Here is a 21,934-nt window from a genome sequence, read left to right as displayed (position 1 = left end):
AACCATTGGGGGTTGTGAGTAATGGCTTTGTAACACCTAATGTATTCCATTTTTCTGTTAGCCTTTGGTTTATCTTGCTATTTTTCTTTTCTTGGGAGGGGAAATAACTCACATGCCAGAATGTGATTGAATAAAGACTGTCATTCGTGTTGCAGCATGTTATGAAAATATCCTGGAGATCCTAAAATAGTCCAGAGAGAGACTGAGAATAGCTGTACGTATGGATTCAAAGCCCCTGTAAAAGTCAATAGGGTCACTCATTTTGATTTCACTCAGATCTACAGTGAATGTAAAGCCTTGAAAGTGCAGTGATAGGTGCTAGATTAGAATCAGATGGGTCCCCCACTTCTGTGAGTGCCACCCCCCACTAGCTAAAGTGAAAATTTAAAAGCCATGATTAAATTGACTTTTTACACTTATTTTAATTATTAGGAATTCTTCTGGAGAAGACGCACCTCATCCCAAGAAACAAAGAGTTTCCAGCAGGACTGTGCAGGGTGAGATCCCTGCAGAATCCTCAGCGGAAAAAATTATCCTGGTGTTACTGTGGACATTGCCATGCCTTTACGGCTGTGCTTGAAAAAAAAAAAGAAGTCATCTGTGCTTTTAGGCAGGAGTATCTTTCAAAAACACACCCCACCCTTCCAGCAGAACTACCAGGCCTTGCTGGAGACGTGCTTGAAGAACAAATGCCTGTTCACAGACGACAGCTTCCCTGCTCACATCAGCTCTATTGGAATGGGAGCACTGCTAAAGAAACTACCCCAAAATTTACAGTGAGGAGGCCACGTGTAAGTAACTTTCAGTGAATGATCTCATGTAAGACTATGATTACAGCTGATAGTCAGCAAATAGTGTTAGCACTGAGTAAACAACTCTTAGACTTTAATTTAGGTGTGCCTTAATGCCTCCAGAGATTACACTTATTGTATCAGCTGTCATTTTGGAAGCTGGAGTACATGGAGTTTCATAATTGCCTTTGAAGTATTTTTTGCCCAAAATCATAACCAGCCTCATTCAGTTTATATCCAGTAATGCTCGGAGCAGGCAGGGAGATCAGGCAAGGGAGCGGGGGGAGCCAGTGTCCTTGCAGCTGGCAGCTCTGATGATCCCATCATGATTCCATGATGGTGGGTCTCATGGCAATGATCCCTCTCCCCAGAATTCAAGATCTTGACCTTTTAGAAGATTTCCAAGTCTCTAGACAGTTCTTAGCCTTTGACGCCTCTCCCATGGACCACATACCGTTGTGATGCTGGAGGCTGCTACTTTCACTAGCACTGGGAGGTGCCTTATCCTCTTGCTGGACTGTTTTTTTTTCTGCTTAACTGTTTAGTCTATTCTTTATTGTGCTTAGAGCAGTCTTTTCACAGTTCTCAAGGTTGAGCTGCTGCCACTATCAGTAATTACCCATCAAGCAGTGAGTTGTTTTTAGTTCTGGGACTTCTGTTTTCTACTTGTGCCCGTATTTTCAAGGCCTTTGCTGGCATCCCATGCTTAAACTGAACATCACAACAAGAAACACCTGGTATTGAGTGCTGGACACAGAGCAAGTTCTCATAACAAATAGATATCAAGTCTTGGAGGCCAGGGCAGGGGACTGGCACAGTTAGATAAACCTGTTAGCTCTGATGTGTTACTAGAAATGGTAGTTCTGTTCTTACTGAGCCACTGAGCAATATATTGACAATCAGATAGTCCTGAAAACAATGTATAGAATTATCTGAGAATGTCAGTAGCGCCATATCTTTAAGAAAATTCTGCCAGGTAATACAAGATAACATACCCTGGCTAAGTTATTTTATAGCTGTCATGTTTTGTCAGATTTAACAAATTTCTTAGATGGGCCGAGTTTCTGCAAAACTAATGAAAATCACTGGGAAAGTAAAGGCACCTTTGCAAATTGCTCAGGAGAGCTTGGGAAGAACAGCCCCTGATCTCAGTTTCAGACACAGTTTGGTCTCACAGATGGTTTGTGTTAAGTCAGGATCTGCAGACAGAGGAAGAGTGCAATCCTCAGGGGCCTGAGCTGGGTTGTGCCAGGCACTGCAGCTGAGGCAGCTATATCAGCAGAGAGGTATTTGGGAGGGAAATGTCAACATGATTCCTGGCCTCTACAAAGCCCTTCAGGTGTTCCCTCCACCCCAGAGATTTTAGAATGGACTTGAAACCTCCTCTGTCTCTCAGTCCACCATGCTGCTGCTCTAAAACTACTTCATGAAGAAGGCTGCCACTTGCTCTGAAAGCCAAACTTGGCCCATCAAAGGCTTGCTGCGGCTGGATGCTGTGCATCCTTCAGTCCCTGTGCTGCAACAAAAACTGTGAAATTCTGCCATTCAGCCTGCAGACTTGTGGCTTACTACATCTACAACTGATGGCCCGCAAACTGAACACCCAAATTCATGAAGGATAGGGGTTGGTGTCTAATTACTGTAACTGCCTTCTGAGGGTTTGCTGTTTCTCTGCTACTGCCTGAAGGGGAAGCCAACAGTGTGAAAATTAGCTTGAGCAATTTGTGGGCCATTAGAGTGAAACCTAAGTTTGACACTTAGGTTATTAATTTGACCCCAGAGGCACTTGCGAGAGGGGAAAAAATAACAACATGATTTCTCTCTGAACAATTATTTACAGACACAGTTTTGTCACAGCAACAGGAACTTCTGTAGCAGCCATCAGTCTGTAGCTCAATTGTCAGTCAAATTGTGGAGACATCAGCCAGGTTAGCTGAAAGTTTGAACAGTTACACTGCCATTATATGCTTTTTTTAGCTGAAACTTGTCAGTAATTACAGAGGAGCAGGGCTGGCAGGTCTGAAGGGTTGCCTTCTCAGCGAGGTCTTTGTGGAGACCCATGGTGATGCATCTGAGCATCAGTGGCTTATGTTGGAGACCAAATTCAATGTAGACCAAGCACAAATGTGTGCCCAAGCTTGTGTCAGGTCAGCCAGAGCACGTGACGGCACATGATGACGCTAGAGTTATACCTGAACCAGAACAATGTCTGCTGGGACAAAGGGACCCTAAGTATTTTGAAAGCTTTGAACAGGCAGAGGGAGCGTTTTGTGTCACATATCCATTAGGTTTTTACATCCTAGGCTAGGAACTCACTGGATTTCCCATCTTACAAGACTGCAGCTCTGCACACAGAAAGTCCTTGACTTCAAGCTAAACCAGCTCATGTTGCTGACTTGACTCTCTCCCTCTTTTCTTTTGATTGTGTGCTTCCCAGGCTTTGCACAGAAGTCCGGTATTTTATGCTGCAAACAGAAAGTAGCTTGATCTCTGCCAAGGACTGGTGGGTAAGGAAGCTCCTCTGTATAAATATCTAAGTATTCTTATGCAAGATAACCTTTTCTGTGGAATTTTGACTGTATAAAACTTGGCATAGAAATAGAAGGTGCGCATATCCTTATCTCTTCACTTGGCATGGTGTAGATGAAGCAATCATTAGGATGGGATAGGCTCAGTAAAAAACCTGGCAAGCTTCAAGGGGGGATTTGAGGGGTGAGAGGCATCTCCACAAGCTGAAATCGCCATTCTCTCTGTTGCTTCTGTGCATGCTAGTACTGCAATAGGAGGTGATCCTATGCTCTTACTGGTCTGTAATGTTGCTGTTTGACAATTGAACAGAGATCACAGAAGCAAGAAAATAGGAGACTTTCACTACCTTTGGCTTAGTATGAGTGCATTCTCTTCCCAGCTTTGCAGTTAGAAAAATCATATTTATGCCCATGTTACCTGAAGTAAAAGGGTATATTGTCATCTGCAAAACAGGTAGGGACAGGACTAAATTAATTTTTAGGTGCTTTAAGCCCTTAAACACAAAGTCTGATAAGTACAGTCTTGCATGTGAGATCTATTGGAAATTATTTTCTCTTCTGAAAAGTTGATGTTTTCAAAGCAAAAGGGAAAATTTGTTTCTTTTTTTATAATACCGTGCCTTTACAAAGAACAGAAAAAGACCAAAGTATCAGTAAAAACCCGGAATGTTTCCACTGAGAGCTATTTCTTGCTGGATTTCTAATTTAACCAAACAGTATCCAAATGAAAAGATCATGAGAGAACCATTATAAACCAATCATAGTTTGGTTAAATAAAGCACACGTCTGGATTGTCTCATTTTCTGTGTATGATTTGTTATAATTGTAAAGACATCAGCACAACAGCTCTTCTGCTAGGATCTTTGTGGTGTTCCTGAACTTGGCTGACAACTCTTGCTTTTCAGCCAACTGCATGTGTCCGTTTGTCTTGGCACAGAGAACTGCTGGTTCCTGGTGGCCCTGGAAGCCCTGACATTCCACCAGCACATCTTGGCTACAGTTGTACCACAAAACCAGAGCTTTGAGAAGAAATATGCTGGCATTTTCCACTTCTGGGTACATCTTGCTCCCCTGGGGTGTGGTAAGGTCTTCAGAAATCCTCTGTCATGTTTTGTGTCACACCATTAGATAATTTGTACATGATTCCCGTTGGCCAGGGGTAAGTGGACAGAGGGTATCCTGGCCTGGAGGGTAGCCCGTCACCCCTTCCACAAATCAATGCAAGCCCTGGATCAACTACAAGCCAGTCTGAGGATATACCTCTGCTTTGCCTTTCTCTCCAGCTGTGCCCTACTCATACTTTAATCCACACAAATGTCTTCCTACATAGTAGCAACAGTCATGGGGGCTTGATCATATCTGCTCCAAACTTTTGCCCCTTTGCCCAGCTCTTGCTGCATTGCTGCTACCCAGCAATCAGGAGCTCCTTCCCTGGAAGCCCAGCTATGCCTAATTTCCTTGCTTAATTCTTTTACATCTCATACAGGGTTTGTTTTCTCCTCTGGCAGGGTAGGGCTGAGGAGTTGGCTCTGTGGGTGAGTTAGCTGACTGAAAGTAGCTGCCCCCACAAAGGCAGCTTGTCCTGTGCCCACAGCTAAGCTATCTTGCCTTTCCTGTTGTTTCAAGGGGAGGTCCCTTCCAAGGGAAACATCAGCTTATTCTTTTCCTCTGACAGTTCTAGCACTTTGGTGAATGGGTTGACGTGGTGGTTGACAATCGTCTGCCAGTGAATGAGGCAGGGAAGCTGGTCTTTGTTTCCTTGGTCTATAAGAACGTGTTCTGGGGAGCCCTTCTGGAGAAGGCATATGCTAAGTAAGTGACTCATTACAAGTTATGCAAATAGTCTCTCTAAAATATGTTGGTTGGTGCCTACGCGGTTTGTTCTTGTATATAAATGCATCTCCTAGGTCTTGCCACATTTGGAGTGTAGTAAATGGTTCTCATCTTTCTATTATTACCCAGTAAAAGCTGCCACTGCAGCAGCTGTTATCAATCCAGGCCCTTCAGTTTAAATCCAAGGGTTTAGGAGGAGGCATGAAAACAGACCTATCCTGAGGGGTTGTCTTCTGAATGTTATCGCTGTTTGGAGTGTGTTGGCTAGGATGATGCCTTCCTTGTAAATACCACAGAGGAGCTGAAGGCCACAGATAGGGATTTTTCAAAGGTGATGATTTCTTATGCCTCCTTTGATGTATTATCAGTTTGAGGAAACCTCCAGGGAGTCTCATTTTGGGGGTCTACTGAAGCATTGTACTGTGGTTTTGGTGTAAGTTCCCGCTCTGGGGTCCCCCAAAGCTGAGACATTCAACAGGTCGCACGGCACAGTGAGGATACTGGCTTCTCCCCAGGGTGTTTTGTCTAGAGTGGTTTATCAGGACTAAGAAGAAAAGCAACAAGGCATAACTGATGGAGTTTGTTAATTTTGGGCTGAACTAATCTCTGCAGAGTAGTGAACAATCCTAGTTAACATTGAAAGAAAGATCACAGCAAAGGAGAGAAGTTCAGTTATTTTCATTTGGTGTTAGTGTTAGAATAAAAGGACTGGAGAAAGTTGCACTGCAATAGTAAAGAAAATCCCATTGGAGACTGAGCTCTCAAGACACTATGTCTTTAGACACAGCACAGTGTCTGGTGATAAATTCAGGCAACATTCACTAAGGCAGAGTTATCAAAGAAGTAGTGCTGGGCATGTTCTCACTGTTATGCAGTGAGGGATGACAGTGAGTGAAGAGTCCCTTTCAGACTGTGGACAATCTTGGAGGCAATTTGCTAGATTCCCCTCTTCCTAAATGCCAAAGATTCCCTTAAAATTAAATATGAGTTACAGCTTTCCTTTTGCTTTTGCAAATCTTTATTGTATGTTTTCATTGGCACGCTGTTGTCAACCTATCATCTGTGATTATAACCCTGAGAATATATTGATATCTTTTTTTGTTAGACTCTATGGCTTCTATGAGGATCTGCAGATTGGGCAAGTTTCAGAAGCCCTGGTGAATTTTACAGGTGGTGTTAATATAAGGATCAAGATTGCAGCAGCCCCTCCTGACCTGTGGCATATCCTGACAAGGGCAACCTACGGCAGGTCTCTCATGGGCTGTCAGACGCATTTAGGGGTGAGACTTGGAGTAACATCAAATGGCTTCCCAACTAAAAGCCTTTCCAGACCAGTTTCCCTCTGCTCAGCTAGTCGTTGTGACTCAAAAGGTATCAAAGCTGCCACATGTGACTTTCTGTAGAAATCACACTCTTAAACTTCGCACATGGATTGATTTCCTACTGCTCTCAGCTCCCTGTTGTTATGTTTAGAAACTGATTTATCTATAAAAGAACCTCCATTAAATAAGGATTTACTGCATTTTCCCATTTTTGTTAAGTAAGTTTTCCATTTTTACAGATGGTGTAGTAAGACACAGAGATTAATGGAATAAGCTTATAGCTAAGATAGAGAGGTGTGTAGGTAAGAACATAAATTCAAATCTTGGCTTCCAAGCCTTAAGCTAATACTTCTGCTGTTGAGAAACCCTACTACTCTGAAAACCAAAACCCAACCTCCTGGACTTTTTAAAAAATGAGATGGTCTCTAGCCAAAGATCAAAAACTTAGGAAGGGACCTTCCCAATCAACCTTCCAATTCCAAGCATACTGCAGAATATGGCTGTTAGGAGCTTAGACTTAAATTATTTTCAGTTCAAACCATTCTCCATTTGCTTTGAGAGTCATTGCTTGCAGAGATACAGGTCTCTGGTATTTGTATGAGTCTGCTGTGTAAGTAGGGATACAATAAAAGATTTATTTTCCTTCTGGTTTTCTTCCTTGTGTACAGGCAACGAAGGTCCTGAAGAATGGGTTTGTTGCTGGCCATGCCTACACAGTAACTGGTATTAGAAAGGTAAGACTATCCCTAATGTCCTGTGTCTGGGTTAGTTTGGATGTCACCAATTTTTACTGCAGTCATAGGTTCAACCCTTAATCAGGGCAACTATGGTATCTCCTCCCCCAGTGTTCTTCTCTTAGTCTAAGGCTAAAAGAGACTGTGTGCTTTGTAAAGATTCACTTTCAAGTGTGTCCATTTCAGTATCATGACCTTGATGTAAAGGACAATGGTTATAGATCAGCATAGCTCTAAGGGTAAGAATGATTCATAGGGCTCTGCAGAGAGCATCACCTAGAAATGCATCTGGCCTTTGATAATGCTGGGAGGATGTGCTGAAACCTTCCTGGGGTAAAAAGCCCTCTTCTGAAGTCAGAGGAGAGGCCACAGAGAAGTAAAGATAATGGAATACAAGGGCCAAAACATGAAAAACTGCAGATGGAAATGTGAGTCAAGGCTAAAGTAAGGGAACTGAACTGGGCCTCTGTGCAGAGAGTGCAGGTGGACCCCGCTGATCTGCAAAAGCATCATTGGGAGTCCCCTAAAGATACTCGTCTAGAGGTAAGGGACAGTAAAATAATAGGTCCCAAAGAGTGGGACAAAGCTCATGTTTTCTGCTCTGGATTGATGGATTGGTCAGGCATTGGAACAGGCTGCCCAGAGAGGTGGTGGACTCACCATTCCTGGAGGCATTCAAAAAATGTGTAGACGTGGTGCTTCAGGGCATGGTTTGGAAGCATGGTGGTACTGGTTTGGCGGTTGGACTTGATGATCCTAGGGGTCTTTTCCAACCTTAATAATTCTATGATTCTATTACTATCTTGTTGTTTTGGACATGTAATATTGAGGTGGTTGAAAGCACATTTGGTACCTCTAGCAAGAGGTACTAGGAAAGCTGGAAGAGATACTATGAGCTGGATGATGCATGCCTGTGTCTCCCACACACAGCAGGGAGGGTTTTAGGTACAGACTTTTTCAGTGACAGCGCTGTCAGTCTGGCTCCTCTGATGGGATGAAGAGCCAGGTAAGAGTAAGGGACTGACCAAGCATGTGGAGCCAATGTGAAGTCAGCTGTTCGGCTGTATGCTGCCAACAAAGCCCTTAGTCGGCCTGGCTCCCTCTTCTCCTGCCATGGCATCCCAGTTCAGTAGGCACTAATCTATGTGGTCACCCCATGGGCTGCATTGTGCTGTGCCGTTGCACTGGTGTAGGACTTAGCTTTCACAGTAGTGCAGTCCTGCCCCCACATAAGCAAAAAATGACCAGGTATGGAAAGAAAGAGGAATTTGCAGTCAAGCCTCCATATTAGGAATCTGTGAGGTCTCTGGTTTCAGTTATAGAAGGTAAGATAAAGCATGTTAATCTCTTTGTGCTGGCATTCAGTGTTGCCTGTTCTTAGATTTTTATCATCATACTTGCTCTTGCATCATTAACATAATTCTATGAGAACAAACAAAATTGTTGTTAATATCTGACACAGTACAGTGATATAAACCAGATGAGAACTGCTGAGGCACTGGTAAGCACAGTATTACTGTTTTCTCTAGGTGACCTGTCAAGATGGACCAGAAAACCTAGTTAGACTGAGAAATCCATGGGGAAAAAATTGAGTGGAAAGGAGACTGGAGTGACAGGTGAGTTTAAAAAAGGGAAGGTCTGATGCTGAGTGGGAGAAAAGGTTTCTTGGAGGAAAGATGCTGCCATCTTCAGGCATGAATTAGTGCTGAGAGCAGCATTAAGATAAGTAATAGTTGCTCGCACAGGCCCTCTGGTGTCAAAGCAATGACTTAATAGATTTGTGTTCAGCAGGTCGCGCTTATGTAGTTGGTCTCACTTCACACATGCAGCTTCAACAAGCTCAGTTCTGCTTTTCCACTCACTAAATGCCGGAGGAAATGTAATATGAACATCAGATGCTGACCACATTGCTGTGATCTGGATGGCGTGTAAAGTGACAGATAGCTGTGCTGGAGGCTCTAAACAAGCAGCATGTTTCAGGGCACACAGCCCTTTATCACAGGAAGGACGGTGTAGAGTCCTCCACGGGCTGCAAACTGTTGGGGTTGAGTGGCTGCAAAGGAGTCCTCCATCCTGGCTGTTTGGGGAAATAAAACTGGGTATGAGATCAGAGGGAACAACTAGTGAGGCAAATGGGCCCTAAGTTTGCATCTGTTTGAATCTTTTGATTGGGATCCATGAAAGACAGTGGTTTGCATCCTAGACCACAGGCAACTGTAGGCTTCGTCCTATTCCTCTTTGAAGCAGGGCATATTCCTTTCTTCCAAGCTTTACTTTATTCCCTGCACAGACTTTGTTTGCTGAGGCTCAGAGGTAGGGAGGAGGGAAAAGCACAGGGAGGTGTTGGGAATGTGACTCTCACCTTGTCTGCAGAGCAGAAACTTCTCTGATGTGTGTCTGTCACATAATGACAACATACCAGCTGTTCCTGTTGAAGAGCATAATGAGCAACATACTGTAGGCCTGCCTTTTAAGTGACTCCCAGCTGCCTCCTGTGCTGTCCTAGTCATTCATTCATTATGCCAAACACCCTTCCTGTTATGTCTCCTTTGACAGAAGATTAACCAACAAAACAGGTCTAGATTTTTATATTTTAAGTACTTGGAAGTTGTGTGTGTAAGTGAATGGACTGGCTGATGGAAATGGAGCATTTCTGGCTTCTGCTGGAGAAAAGTGGAGCCATTTAGCTACATGTCCTGGGACCCTGTGGAGAGTCTCCTCTGGCTGAAGGCATAGGGAACCTGTGTTTAGTGGGGGTTAAATGTGGAGACATGTGGGGACGGGGATTTGGCCTTTTCTTATAGAGGAAAGCTATGTACTCCGCCTTGAATTTGAGGCCACATTTGGTTAGTCACCTCATGTTTATACCCTCAGCTCTTATAAATGGGAGCTGTCAAGCCCGAAGTAGAAGATTTTGCTGAGGAAAAAGGAGGAGGATGGAGAATTCTGGTAATGGCACAGTCTCACCTCTCCCCTCTCTGCCAGTAGCTCTGGGGCTGCATCTGGAGATGAAGCAACACATTGCCACTTAGGTCAAGGCATATGTGATCTGCTTTATACCAGCCCATCCTTGCGTTCCTGCTCTCCTCCTCTGCTTGATGATGTGAGATGCAGTAGCTGTGCTCACACGGAAGAGACGTGCTGTTCTTCAGTGGCAGGAGTGAGGGGGAAGCAGGACACTGCCAGCTCTCCCAGGGCTGCTGGAGACACGGGCAGCTTTCAGGAGCTTTTCTCCTGCCTTTTAAGATAGCTTTGGGAAGCTCGTTTGCCCTGTTTGTTCGTGGTTTACCCAGAGCTTCCTCCACGAGGTGGCAATGTTGTCGCCCGTGTCATTTCACTGCGGTCCCTTTGGTGGCAATATTGTTTTAATCTCTGTGCTGCTATCCTTTGCTGAAATTTTATTCACGCATTTACTACTGCTAGATGCTGCTGTTGGAGCAGACGCTCTCTTCTTTACTACCTAATAAAATATGAGCATTACCATATGTAACACAGAATGGTGTGGCTTCGAAGTTCCCTGCTCCCTTTCCTTTTCTTTTTATAAACCATATGGACTAAACTAAACTGCTGACAAGATGTCTCTTGGCACTCTTTTCCCAGGATGTCTCTGAGAGATTTTAAGATTAATTTTGTAGATCTGATGATCTGTAAATTAACTCCAGACCTGATGAGCCAGGAAGATGGGAAGAAGTGGATGTATTCCCTGAAGAGTGGGAGATGGGTTAAAGGAAGTATAGCAGGAAGAAGTCTGTGATTCTGTAATGGTGAGGGGTGCTCTTTTGAATGACTCTGGGGTAATATTGGTCTGCTGACTCAGTTACCAAGGCCTTATACCTGTTAACACAAAATTGACAACAGAAACATGCTCTTCCTGCTTAACCCTCCACACAAACATTAGAAATAAGCAGCTAAAGGACTTTGACTAACTTCTGCTAACACAGAAGCTGTGTCACTTGCAAACATAGGGCAGTGGGCTGGTTATGGCATGAAATATGCTGCAGGATCCTAGGATCAATCACCAATACTGACCTTCTTTGGGGCATTAAACTTGTATGTTAAAATTTGCATCCTCAGCACCTCCAGGTAGTGGTATTTTAAGTGAATGGGAAATACAGAGGCTCAGCCCTTCTGGAAGCAGAGCAGGTAGGATCTGAAGTCAGATAGCCCATACACTGGAGGTGATAGAGCAAAAGGGATGTATTTATGAACAAAACGAGCTCTTATTTGCAGGTGAGTGGAAATGTAGTTCCTTGTTCCTGGGCCTTCCTCCTGTCTTACGTGGTGGCTGCACTGCTAAACTTGTGAACTGCACCCTATGATCAAATCCCTTTGTGTCTGGAGGCCCAGACAACCTGTGACCTCTTCAGTCAGATGCCAAGCATTGTGTGGGAAGCTGGCAACCAATTTTGTGGTGGAAAATGACATCAAAATGTCTTTTCTTGTTTTGCTTAGGCAGCTTTTGGATGAACCTTCAGTACTGGCTGAATGTTTTACCAGTCGAAGATAGTAAAAGCCTGGGTTCCTGCAATGTGGTTATATCCCTGATGCAGAAACACAGCTGCAAACACCAGAGCTGAGCTCCTCACCTTTTCATTGGATTTTCACTCTACAAGGTGCGAATAATTGCTTTGCCTTTCTCGCTTTCACCAAATAGGAAAACTTCCAGCTCCTGTAAATCATAGAACTTTGCAGACCAAGAGTTTTGTTGTGCACAGGGTGATATGTGTTCTTTCCTTCTTGCCTGTGCCCAGTCTCCTTACACATCAGGGCTAGGTTCCCTCAGGCTCTGTGCCCCACTTGCTGCCTCTCTGGCATGCTGTGTGTCATCCTAGTTTGCCCTCTCTGGGAGTATGTGCAAGAGCTGGGAGAGGGTACAAGGAGTCCCCTTACTTTGGGGCAGGGAGAGCACTGCCGTCAGGTTATTTCCAACAATGGTAAAATTGTGCTTGAGAACTGTTCCTAGTATATTTCCTGTGTGTGAATTCTGCTAGTTCTCTGTGTATCCAGGGGTAAGGGGATATCACTAGGAGGAGTGAGAGTTTCCCCCCCTCAATTCTCTGCTTATCTGAGTGCCTGGCAGAGCCATTCTCCTTCCTTGAACAGAGCCACAGCTCCTGTTGCTGCTGTGAGTTTGCACAGTTATAGAGATGGCTGTGGGGAAGGGATTTTAGGTGGAGGGGCTGAGGTTTCTGAATGCAAAGACCCCAGCTGAATGTATGTAGCTGCTTCTCAGCAATGATGTGGCTATGTTGTGTAAGACCCAGAGGTCCCTGCCTAACAGATGCTGTTTCTTTTCTTCCTGCAGGTGGACCTACAGGTGAGTCTCTTGTCACCGCTGGTGGCTGTTTGCTGGGGGACCTGGGCTGGTGCAGCTGTTATGACAACACCAAAGGTATGTTTGCTTTTGTTCCTTGGCTGACAGCTGGTTACAGTGTATTTGAATTCAGTGAGGCACCACAGTAAGTCATTATTAATGCAGAGACATCTATTAACTCTTCTGAAGAGCAGCCATATCAGGAGGGCTCTGTGGCCTTAAAAAGAGGCATTAGTTGTTCAGCTTCTGCACTGGGTCTTCAAAGGCATTAGAAGTGGCATCAGTGTTTACCTGATCAGCACTTCGTCCCTTCTGCAGTTGCGGGATGGTGGCCCAATTGTTGGCTGTGCCTGAGCTGGGCTTGCTGCAGCTCTTGGGAGCTAGAGCTGCCTTTCTGCTGCCTCCCAGTCTTGGGATGAGGTGGGAACAGAGACTGTGTCCCATGCAAGCCAGGGGTCCTTCCTGGCTGGGGATGCTCTAGAGCTGATGCTACAGGTGTTTTTGTCTTCCTCAGGCCAACTGTATTTTCTTTAGCCAGGAGCCTTTGGAACCTGAGGAAGGGCCCTGGAACTTAAACCCTGGTGTATGTCCCAATTTGGGCCCTGACCATAGAGGGCTATTTAAAACAGGGGACGGTTTAGCTCCTTTTGTCTTGAAAGGGCATAGCTTCCACTCTGTTACTACCCAGAACACCTTGTAAATGAGAGTCCCTTTGAATCTGTGCTGGTAAAGAACTAGTTTGGATGTATGGTCAGGGCAGCACAACTCTGTTCCCATTTACTGTATTTCCAGCATGGTAACCCTGAGGTAAGATGGCACTCCTTCTTGACTTAAATATTTTGGGCACTCTCAGGGTTACAACTGAGTTAAACTTCCTGGCAGAGGGGGTCTGAGCGTGGCCCTAGCACACTGCTGCGCTGCACCCAAGGGGCAATGGTGGCAGCCAGGACTTTAATTTCAGGTTTGTAGCAGTTGCCAAGATCAATACAGAGAGATGGCAAGCCGACAGCATCTAAGGTATTGGAACTGCAGTCAACAAAGTATTGACTGGAATATAAAAACTTTAAATTTAACATAAGGGGCATGAGAAGGAGTAACCCTGAACCCTTCAGAAGAAAGATTGCTCTATTAGTAAGAAAAATACTGGCAAAGGAAGAGGAATAGCATCTCCACTATGAGACTGTGGAGTAAAATAGCTAAATGTTTTGAGGAACAGCCAAGATCAGAAGGTGACAGTGGTCTTAGCTAGCAGGATTATTTATTTGGCTTGTGTACTGGGCACTCAGTGGCATTAAAAATTAGTTCAGCGTTGCCTGTATGAACACTTTAGCCATCCTCCTATTGCAGAAAAGTGCCTGCATAGCGAAACATCTGTAAGAGCCAATAGTGCCAGGCAGATCAAGGGCACATGCACAGAGTCAGGGCTAGGGATTAGGTTGCTCCTGCAGTATGCTCAGGTCACCAGTGCTCTGAAAAATCCTCTGCTGCCAGATCCTTAGTGCAAAGGATGAGCTGGCAACAAAGTGCATAGTACCTATGGGATGCAAGGGGTGTTCTGGCTAGTGAAGTGCAGACTGTAGACCAGTTCTTCTCTGCAGTCATTTCTGCCAGTATAGAAATTACTTTTGCAAGTAGCTTAGGTTGACAGAAGCCACTTCTCCTCCCGGTCCTTGCAAGTACTGTTATATTGTTGATAATGTTGCAGGATGCCCTCCCTGTTCTTTGTCATTTTAGAATTGGGCAGGTGCGGTGCATGGTGAGAACTACCATGCCCTGGGAGGAGACTGAGTCCTTTGGGCCCTGTTATCTGCTTGTACTGTAAAAATAAACTCTGAGGTGTGAAGGCAGGATGTCTATGCTATGTCTGTGAATTCTCCACATGCCTTTTGTCTGTTTGTTCAGCTGGTGCAGAACACATTTCTCTTCTGTTTCTTTCCTTAATAGTACCAGAAAAGCAACAGAAAGCTGCCCCCAGCTTTCTTTGCTCAACATCAGCCTGTGAACAAGAACCAGGTCTTCCTTGATGAACGGGAAGTGACTCATGACTTCCACCTGGAGCCTGGTGTCTATGTGATTGTCCCATCCACCCTGGAGCCTCATCAGGAGTCTGAATTTATCCTACAGGTCTTCTCCAGGGAGCATGTTCTTCAGTGAGAAGCTGCTGCCCATCTGCCAGCACCTAATTCTTTGGAATGGTGGGTTGGTCTAGTCTTTCTAGTCTAATGGGACCAGCATAAAGACTTTACCATGCAAAAGGCAGCACAGTCTCTTTTGGAGAGGCTGGCTGCAGGGGTCTCCCAGCATAGGATGCTCAGTGGATGAAGCACTGCTTTTGGCATTATTCTTTCAAGAAGTGTTGACCTAGGCACTCACAAGGGATTCTTGCAGCATGCTCATGTTTGAGACTGGAAGAAGGACAATAGTTTTTAATGCACCCATCAATTTGCCAGGAAACCCTGCTGGTGGTGCTAGGGTGGTTGCTTGTGCACAAATGGTGCTTAGGAGACTTCAAATGCCAGCAGCCCCTGGGGAGCTCTATGGACATGAGGGCTTCCCTCACTGCAGCTGAAACACTGTGGGGAAAAAACATATGCCGCAACAGTGGGTTGGGGCCCCTTCTGGGGATGGGGGTTGCCACCTGTGATGAAACAAACACACAGCTCTGGGATATCTCCTTAACGTGTCTGCTTTTTTGCATCTCCAGGGAAATGGGTGTGAACACCAGTTTCACTCTCTCTAAGGTGAGTGAGTATGAGGGGAGTGGGAGGTCTGTGGTTCAGTATTCAGCTCTGGGTGTGGGGTTTTTCCCTGTTGCTCTGCCTTACGGAGAAGCTGAGTGACAATGGGAGTGTTTGTGCTGCAGCACTTTTGAAAGGGCAGCTTGGGCTTACAGAGTCCCTTGGGCCACGTGGACAGATGCAATCAAATGTGGGGGATGTGCCAATTTTTAGATGCCTTTGTTAGTTGCCTTTTACAAACTTCTTTTAGTTGCACCATCTTATGCACTCTGCAGTCTTTCCTATTCATGGCTTTCTGGAGACTCCTGGTTCATTCTTGCACTTCTCCCCACTCCTTTCATGCACTGAAAGTTTTGAAGACATCATGGGACCTGAGCAGTTTTGTTCCCATGCAGCAGTCTGTAGGTTATTTTCAAAATAACTGAGCTCAGTGGCAGTGCATGCACTGCCATTAACTTGTGGCAGGGAGTTTATAGCATGGTCTGTTCCCCTGGCATAAACAGGGCCATTCCTTCTTTCATGTCCTCTCTTATCCTCTATAAAGGAGGACAGGGACCCTTCTCTCTTGTCTTGGCATGGAGCGAGCCCCATTCTTTGTTGTTGCACAAACAACAAAGGAGGTGGGAGGGAAATGTTTGTCCCAGCTGAGTGCTATCTGAGTATTTCTTTCCAAGAAATAGCATTTCTATGAGGTGGGGAGCTGTCTTTAGCAGTGAGCTGTGTTAGTGAGGTAGCATTGATTGCAGTGGTGGTGGGGAGAAGGTGGAGGGGCAGGGGATGAGAGTGCAGTTCTGGGAAAGCATCTTTAGTAACTGCCTTGGATGGCGGTATTTTTCTTCCTTGAGTTGATTTTTTTTTAATATCTTAAAGGAAATTGTTGATAGGTATGAAGGCAAGATTTGGGAGGATTTCTTCACAAAGCTTTTTGAACAGATAAGTGTGTGCATGAGCTGCTAGGGTAAACTCCTCCAGAGCTATTATGTAGCTCTGTGAAAGTAAAAGCCTGTGGATGTTCAAAGGATGTTTGGACGTGGAAGTGTGGGGAACAGAGAGGGGCCATAGGAGGTTGGGCTGTGTGTACAGTGCAGCAGAATTAACCACAAAGCTTAGGAGTATGTTAGCATTGAGACAGGCATACTTCTCTACACAACAGGGTGTGAATGCCTGGAACTGAATGCCGCAGGACATTGTGGATGTGACAGTATCAACAGGCTCAAAAGGTACTAGCAAACTGATGGGCAGCAGATCCATAAACAGATAGTAAAGGACTAGGCAGTGTTGTACCCTCTAAGATCCCTTTTCCAACAGGTGGGTGTGCTGGGCAAACAGGAGAACGGACTGCAGAAGCTGACCAGACTCTCATGTTCTCCCTACACGTTAATCTCTATTGCCTGTTTTATTATAGAATCATGGAATAGTTTGGGTTGGAAGGGGCCCTTAAAGGCCATATAGTCCAACCCTCTGCAGTGAGCAGGGACATCTTTAACTAGATCAGGTTGCTCAGAGCCAACCTGACCTTGAATGTTTCTAGGGGTGGGGCCTCCACAGCCTCTCTGGGAAACCTGTTCCAGTATTTCACCACCCTCATTGTAAAAAATTTTTTCTTTATATCCAGTCTAAATCTACCCTCCTTTAGTTTAAAACCATCACCCCTTGCCCTGTCACAACAGGCCTTGCTAAAGAGATTGTCCCCATCCTTCTTATAGTCCCCCTTTAAGTACTGAAAGGCTGCAATAAGGTCTCCCCACAGCCTTCTCTTCTCCAGGCTGAACAACCCCAACCCTCTCAGCCTGTCCTTGTAGGAGAGGTGCTCCAGCCCTCAGATCATTTTTGTGACCCTCCTCTGGACCCGCTCCAACAGTTCCATGTCCATTTGGGGACCAAGTGGTGGGCTGTGTAGATCCATCCTACCCTTTAGGGTGTTCTTACACTCATTGAGGAAAGTCACCTATTAGAGAACACCCTCTGAAATACTAACACTTGTATCATACATCCTTCACCGCAGTTTGATGGCAGCTAACTTGCTTTGAGAGGTGAAGTTAAGTACTAGGTGTCCCCTCACCTCCTTTTTTCACTAATTTTCCTAGAGAAATATGATTCTTATTGTGAAAGATTCTTTCTAATGCTCTCTCTGGCCTGATTTGGGGTGGAGTTGACCCTCAGGGATCCCACTAACTATGGTGAGGGATGCAATTGTTTCACCTTTCGGGGAAGGCAGCTGTGTTTATTTAGCAGCATGCCCTGTGTTTGGAAACACAGCTTCACAGAAACACATTTGCACTTTTCTTAGCAATATTTTGACAGAAGCTGTTACTAAAAACAAGTCATGCTTTTACTTTTTGCCACTTGCTTAAGATTTTGATTTTGAGAATGGTGCGGCTTGCAGATGTGCTGGAAATTGCCACATATTGAGAGGTGCTGCTCCTTCTTTGTTAGGAGGTCCAAGTACACACAGAGGCAAGCTGTACAGTCATTTCTCAATGCATTACCCTCGCATGCCTCAATGATCTCAAACCAGGCTTTTATTTTTGAAGAGTGACATTTTAAAAAAATCCTCTAAACAAACAAATGTCACAGTTTCTAAAAAAACTGTAAACTTTAGTATATCAAAGAGGAGGGGAAGTCTGTGCTTTGAAAAGTTTGAGGACGGAGTATTCCAAAGTTGCTATAATTTTTGGATTGTAAATGATAAAGGGGTAATATTTGAAGCAGGTCTCTTGACAGTGTGCTTGATGGGACAGATGGCACCAGGGCTGAAAGGTTAACGGTCTGGATCCTCACTCAGTGTAAATCTGCACTACCGCATTGATCTGTGTGGAGCCCTGAGAACTTAGCCCAGAGCAGACTGCAGCTCTTGCAGGCTGAGAATCTTGTCATATTCAAAGGGAGTCTTTTCTATTGATTTTCACAGTGGCTGGAGTGGGGCCAGAAAAGCAGAGAATGAAGATGGGACATGATGGGAAAACAAAAGAGGGAGAAAAGTGATTTAATACTTTAAAAAAATTATAAAAATTCTCTTCCATATCACAGAAACCTGAAATAAATGCTGTTCAGCTCCAGAGGATCCTGAATAATATATCTTGGAGGAGTAAGTGCTGAGAAATAATGTTTCTGTAAAAGAAACCCTCTTAGAGAAAAGCCTCAGGTCCTCTATCTGCTTCTTGAATTCTGGGAAAAGAAACTGGCTTGAATCTGACTGAACTGACTCTTCTGATGCCATGTTAGATTTCCAGAGAGAAAGGATTTGCTGGGGTGTGAATCAACATGGTAGAAATTTTGTAAGCGAAGCTATTCTAGTTTGAATTTCAACAGCTGAAAGAATGAGGGGGAAGAGCAATCATCAATATTGGGTGAAGACTCTGAATTTGACCTCCAAACCCAGCTTGACCTCAACCTTGATTCTGAAGCATTATCTCATTTCACCCTGTGCAACCCCACAGTCTCGGCAGTGCCACCACTAGCAGGTGTAGAAAATTAGCCTGGTCTGTAGGCAGTTACACGGTGGAAGGAGGTCTTGGCTTTATCTTTTTCTTGATGGGCTGTCCTTATTTACTCCTCCCCCCTATGCATGCATAGGGCTGTTCTTTGCTCTGTTTGTTTTTGGGAGACAGGATGGAGATGCAGGTGACCTGTGTAATTTATGCTTGTGAGAACCAGGTGAGCCCTGAGGTTGTCTCTCTCATGAGGACTGTGACACCCACTCTGCCAGTGGCAGCCTAGAGCAATCCACAAGCTCATAATTTGGTCCCTAGTTATAAATAATGCTACCTGGACAGCAGGAAGGTGGCAGTTTTCTCTGAATAATGACAATGAAATTACAGACATAATGGTGAATCCAATTTCCTTCGCAGTTTCTTCACTAGTAACAACTGATGTACCATGCAGAAAATACACTGTCCAGCCATTATAGTCGACAAAGAAGATGAACAAAAGGCTGATGTGATGCCTTTTCCACTTGAGTGTGATGTTGCTCCCTTTTCTACAAAAGTGGACAAGGATAGCTCTTCTGTCTTTGCAAAGTGACGCCCCAGGCACTGTCTTATCTGTGAGAAATCTACATTAAGCACAGCTTTTATTTTTCATAAGTTATCAATTTTAAGACATTAATTTAAAAATTTTACAGTACATGATTCATATTTACTAAACAGGGCTATTTCAAGATCTAAACATCTTTACTTTCTGCAGATAAGGGATTGGTGAGTTATGGTTCTGTCCCTTGCTCAGTGAAAGTCTACAGGCAATCTATAATCATGATTTTCAGTGAGATTAGAGTCTCTTTCTGTTACTCTTCATGTAACTTATGTATGAACCAGGAATGCTAAGCTTTGATGCAGCATCATGTTTTCAGTGATGCCTGTACTTTTAATTATATTAACAGAACTGGCAGTGTGTCTGTGAAAGAGAGAGAGAGAGATGCTTAGCACAAGGGTTTCAATTAATCTGCAGTGCTCCTCCCCAAAGCTCTTCAGGTCAAGTGACTTTGCTCAAGGTCATGCAGTAAATTCTGTTTGGGATTACAGCTTTGGATGTCCTTTTGCTTCCATTTTCTCTAATGGCTGGAGATAGTGCACCATATTTCATTCCGTATTACGTGCCTGCAGGGAGCTCATATTGGATTTTCTGAGACTAGTAGAATCCATCCTGTTGCCTCATATTTTTATCATCATAAATGATATATCTTCTCAAGTGGGTGCAAAGTTTCACAAAGGCTTTGGGGCCTGAGCCTTCTCAAGTGAAGAGGAATTTTGGGACAGTCTATTCTTCTGAGAGATATTCAGTGGCTCCTCAAAACAACTTTATTTCTTTATTTTGTCTCCAGATTTCCAGAGTTTTCACCTAAGTTTCAGTCTGGATGCCTGCCAGAGTATCTTGGCGGTTCTGGATGTATCCTTGGCATGAGTGATACTTCTGACTCATATAATACTTCACTGGAGCATTATTTCTTAGGGCAGACTGGGTGTTACTGTGATTTCTTTACCACCAGGATATAGCCCTGCTTATTGAATTTCTCAGCCTCCATAATAACAGTTCAGTTGTGACAAAATGGAATTGGTTGGGGAAAGGGTTCATTCCTGCTGCCTCTGAAATCAGCAGCCAGGTTTCCATTGACTCTAGTGGGAGGAGGATTAAGCCTGTAGATAGGCTTGTGGGCTAAGAAATCATTATCCTTATAATTGTGTGAATGTTAGAGTGGCTACGAGGTTTTGGTTTGTGGTTTTTGTTTTTTTTTTTTTTTAATGTAATGGGTGCTCTCTGATGTTTAATTGAGATGTTCTGACCTTAATTCTCCCACAAAGCTGAATGCCTCTGGCACGCTGAGTATCCAGGAATTCAGAGTCCTGTGGAAAAGGCTGCTTTTCTATTTGGTATGACAATAATTTCTGTGTCTGCTTGTAATATCTCCCTGCTCACAATCTCTTTGGGGTTTTATTGGGGGGAGGGGTTGTTTTATATAAAAGGATATATTTCCACCCCTCCAGGAAGTTTTCCAGAACAGAAACACTAGCAGATCAGGAAAGCTTGACCTTGTGGAACTACATGCAACTGTACAGGAGACAGGTGAGCCCACAGCACATTTTGGCAAGTCTCATCCTCTTCCTCATAAAGGCTGGAAAAAGCCCATAGCTGGGAAACATCTTGAGAACTGAAGGTAGAGCCCAGGAGGAGTGGCAAATATTATAGGCTGCATGGTCTTAGCCATCCCTGCTTCCCTCTTTAGCTGGGTAAACATATCTGAAAATTATTTTACTGTGGAGTGGGCCACTTAATCTTTGCCCCAGTGTGGCCTCATACTGATAGTTCTCCGAAACAGAAGTGTCTGTCTATTTTAGACCCAGTTCTTAAATCCCTTCCTGTTCATTGCTAATTTAATTTTAAAAGACACTGTGGGGTTTTGCAGATACATGCGGGAGGCCAGATCTAGCTCATACTAAATTGTTACCTCTGCTGAAGACAACAGCTCAGGGACTGAACCTGGAAGTGTGGGACTTGCACAGAGGCAATGCTGGTGCCAGGCTTGACTAATATAATGTCTGAAGCTTGATCTAGAAATGGAAGACCATACACATGGGTCCAGATACTCTGTTGTTGTTACTGAGCTTTGCGTGGGGGCTGGTGCTTGACCTTGTAGCCTCTTCTGCATGTTTACAGCTGAAATACCACTCCTCTTTTTGGTGTGTGGTTTACCCAGTTCATTTGAGTCAGTGAAAGCACAGTGAGAAACCCAGGTGGACCTCTGCTAAAGGAATGAAAATCCCAGGTCATTAATAGAAAATACTTTTATTCCTTGCAAATGCTGCTTGACATTGGGACTGATGCTTTCTGTATGAGCTTCCTCTGGATTACATTTTTCATGTCCTTTCCTACCCTCTTGTGGAGTATTGCTCTTAAACACAGCTGCTGTTATTGCCCTCATTCACTCATGAGCAAAGGATGCCATGTGGGACTGAGAGTATAGGGGATCAGATCTGAACTCTTCCATGTTTGCAGGGCATATCTCTACATGGTGGTTTGGCTTGGGCTGGTGGTTATTTGATCATCTATGGGGAAGTTTGAAAAACGGAGCTATTGGAGAAGGGCTGAAGACCACTCACTTGTGTGTGCACACAGCAGTGAGCACGCACTGTATCTGTGAACATTCAACTGCCTACGGCTGGGAGTTGCCATCTCATTCT

General features: G+C 44.4%; 1 protein-coding gene across 2 annotated transcripts; it reads left to right on the top strand.

Moving 5' to 3' along the window:
• The first annotated feature begins 770 nt into the window (after positions 1–770).
• Positions 771–20,104, top strand: LOC142055152 (calpain-14-like). Of its 2 annotated transcripts, XR_012659821.1 has the most exons (10): positions 771–791; positions 3,229–3,298; positions 4,257–4,400; positions 4,995–5,131; positions 6,323–6,432; positions 7,143–7,208; positions 12,514–12,600; positions 14,467–14,717; positions 15,227–15,263; positions 20,080–20,104. XR_012659821.1 is itself a non-coding variant. In XM_075088702.1 (8 exons), exons 4-8 carry the CDS (start codon positions 5,050–5,052, stop codon positions 14,674–14,676), a joined length of 555 nt encoding a protein of 184 aa, XP_074944803.1. In that variant the 5' UTR covers positions 771–791; positions 3,229–3,298; positions 4,257–4,400; positions 4,995–5,049; the 3' UTR covers positions 14,677–15,137. The 2 variants fall into 2 exon arrangements, 1 of the variants encoding a protein (XP_074944803.1); XM_075088702.1 differs by lacking the exons at positions 15,227–15,263; positions 20,080–20,104 and having other exon boundaries at positions 14,467–15,137.
• The last annotated feature ends 1,830 nt before the right edge of the window (positions 20,105–21,934 follow it).

Source organism: Phalacrocorax aristotelis, chromosome 3, assembly GCF_949628215.1.
Source record: "Phalacrocorax aristotelis chromosome 3, bGulAri2.1, whole genome shotgun sequence".
In the NCBI taxonomy this organism is placed as follows: Eukaryota; Metazoa; Chordata; class Aves; order Suliformes; family Phalacrocoracidae; genus Phalacrocorax; species Phalacrocorax aristotelis.
Note: the sequence above shows the minus strand (reverse complement) of the source record. Positions and strands in the feature narration are given on the sequence as shown.

What these genes read in the sequence shown, in the direction of transcription:
- LOC142055152 (XM_075088702.1), top strand. Translation starts at nt 5,050, where the DNA reads ATGAGGCAGGGAAGCTGGTCTTTGTTTCCTTGGTCTATAAGAACGTGT. An exon ending in GCTGTCAGACGCATTTAGGG is followed by an intron (nt 6,433 to 7,142) that starts GTGAGACTTGGA and finishes CCTTGTGTACAG; the next exon opens with GCAACGAAGGTCCTGAAGAA. An exon ending in CTGTTATGACAACACCAAAG is followed by an intron (nt 12,601 to 14,466) that starts GTATGTTTGCTT and finishes TTTCCTTAATAG; the next exon opens with TACCAGAAAAGCAACAGAAA.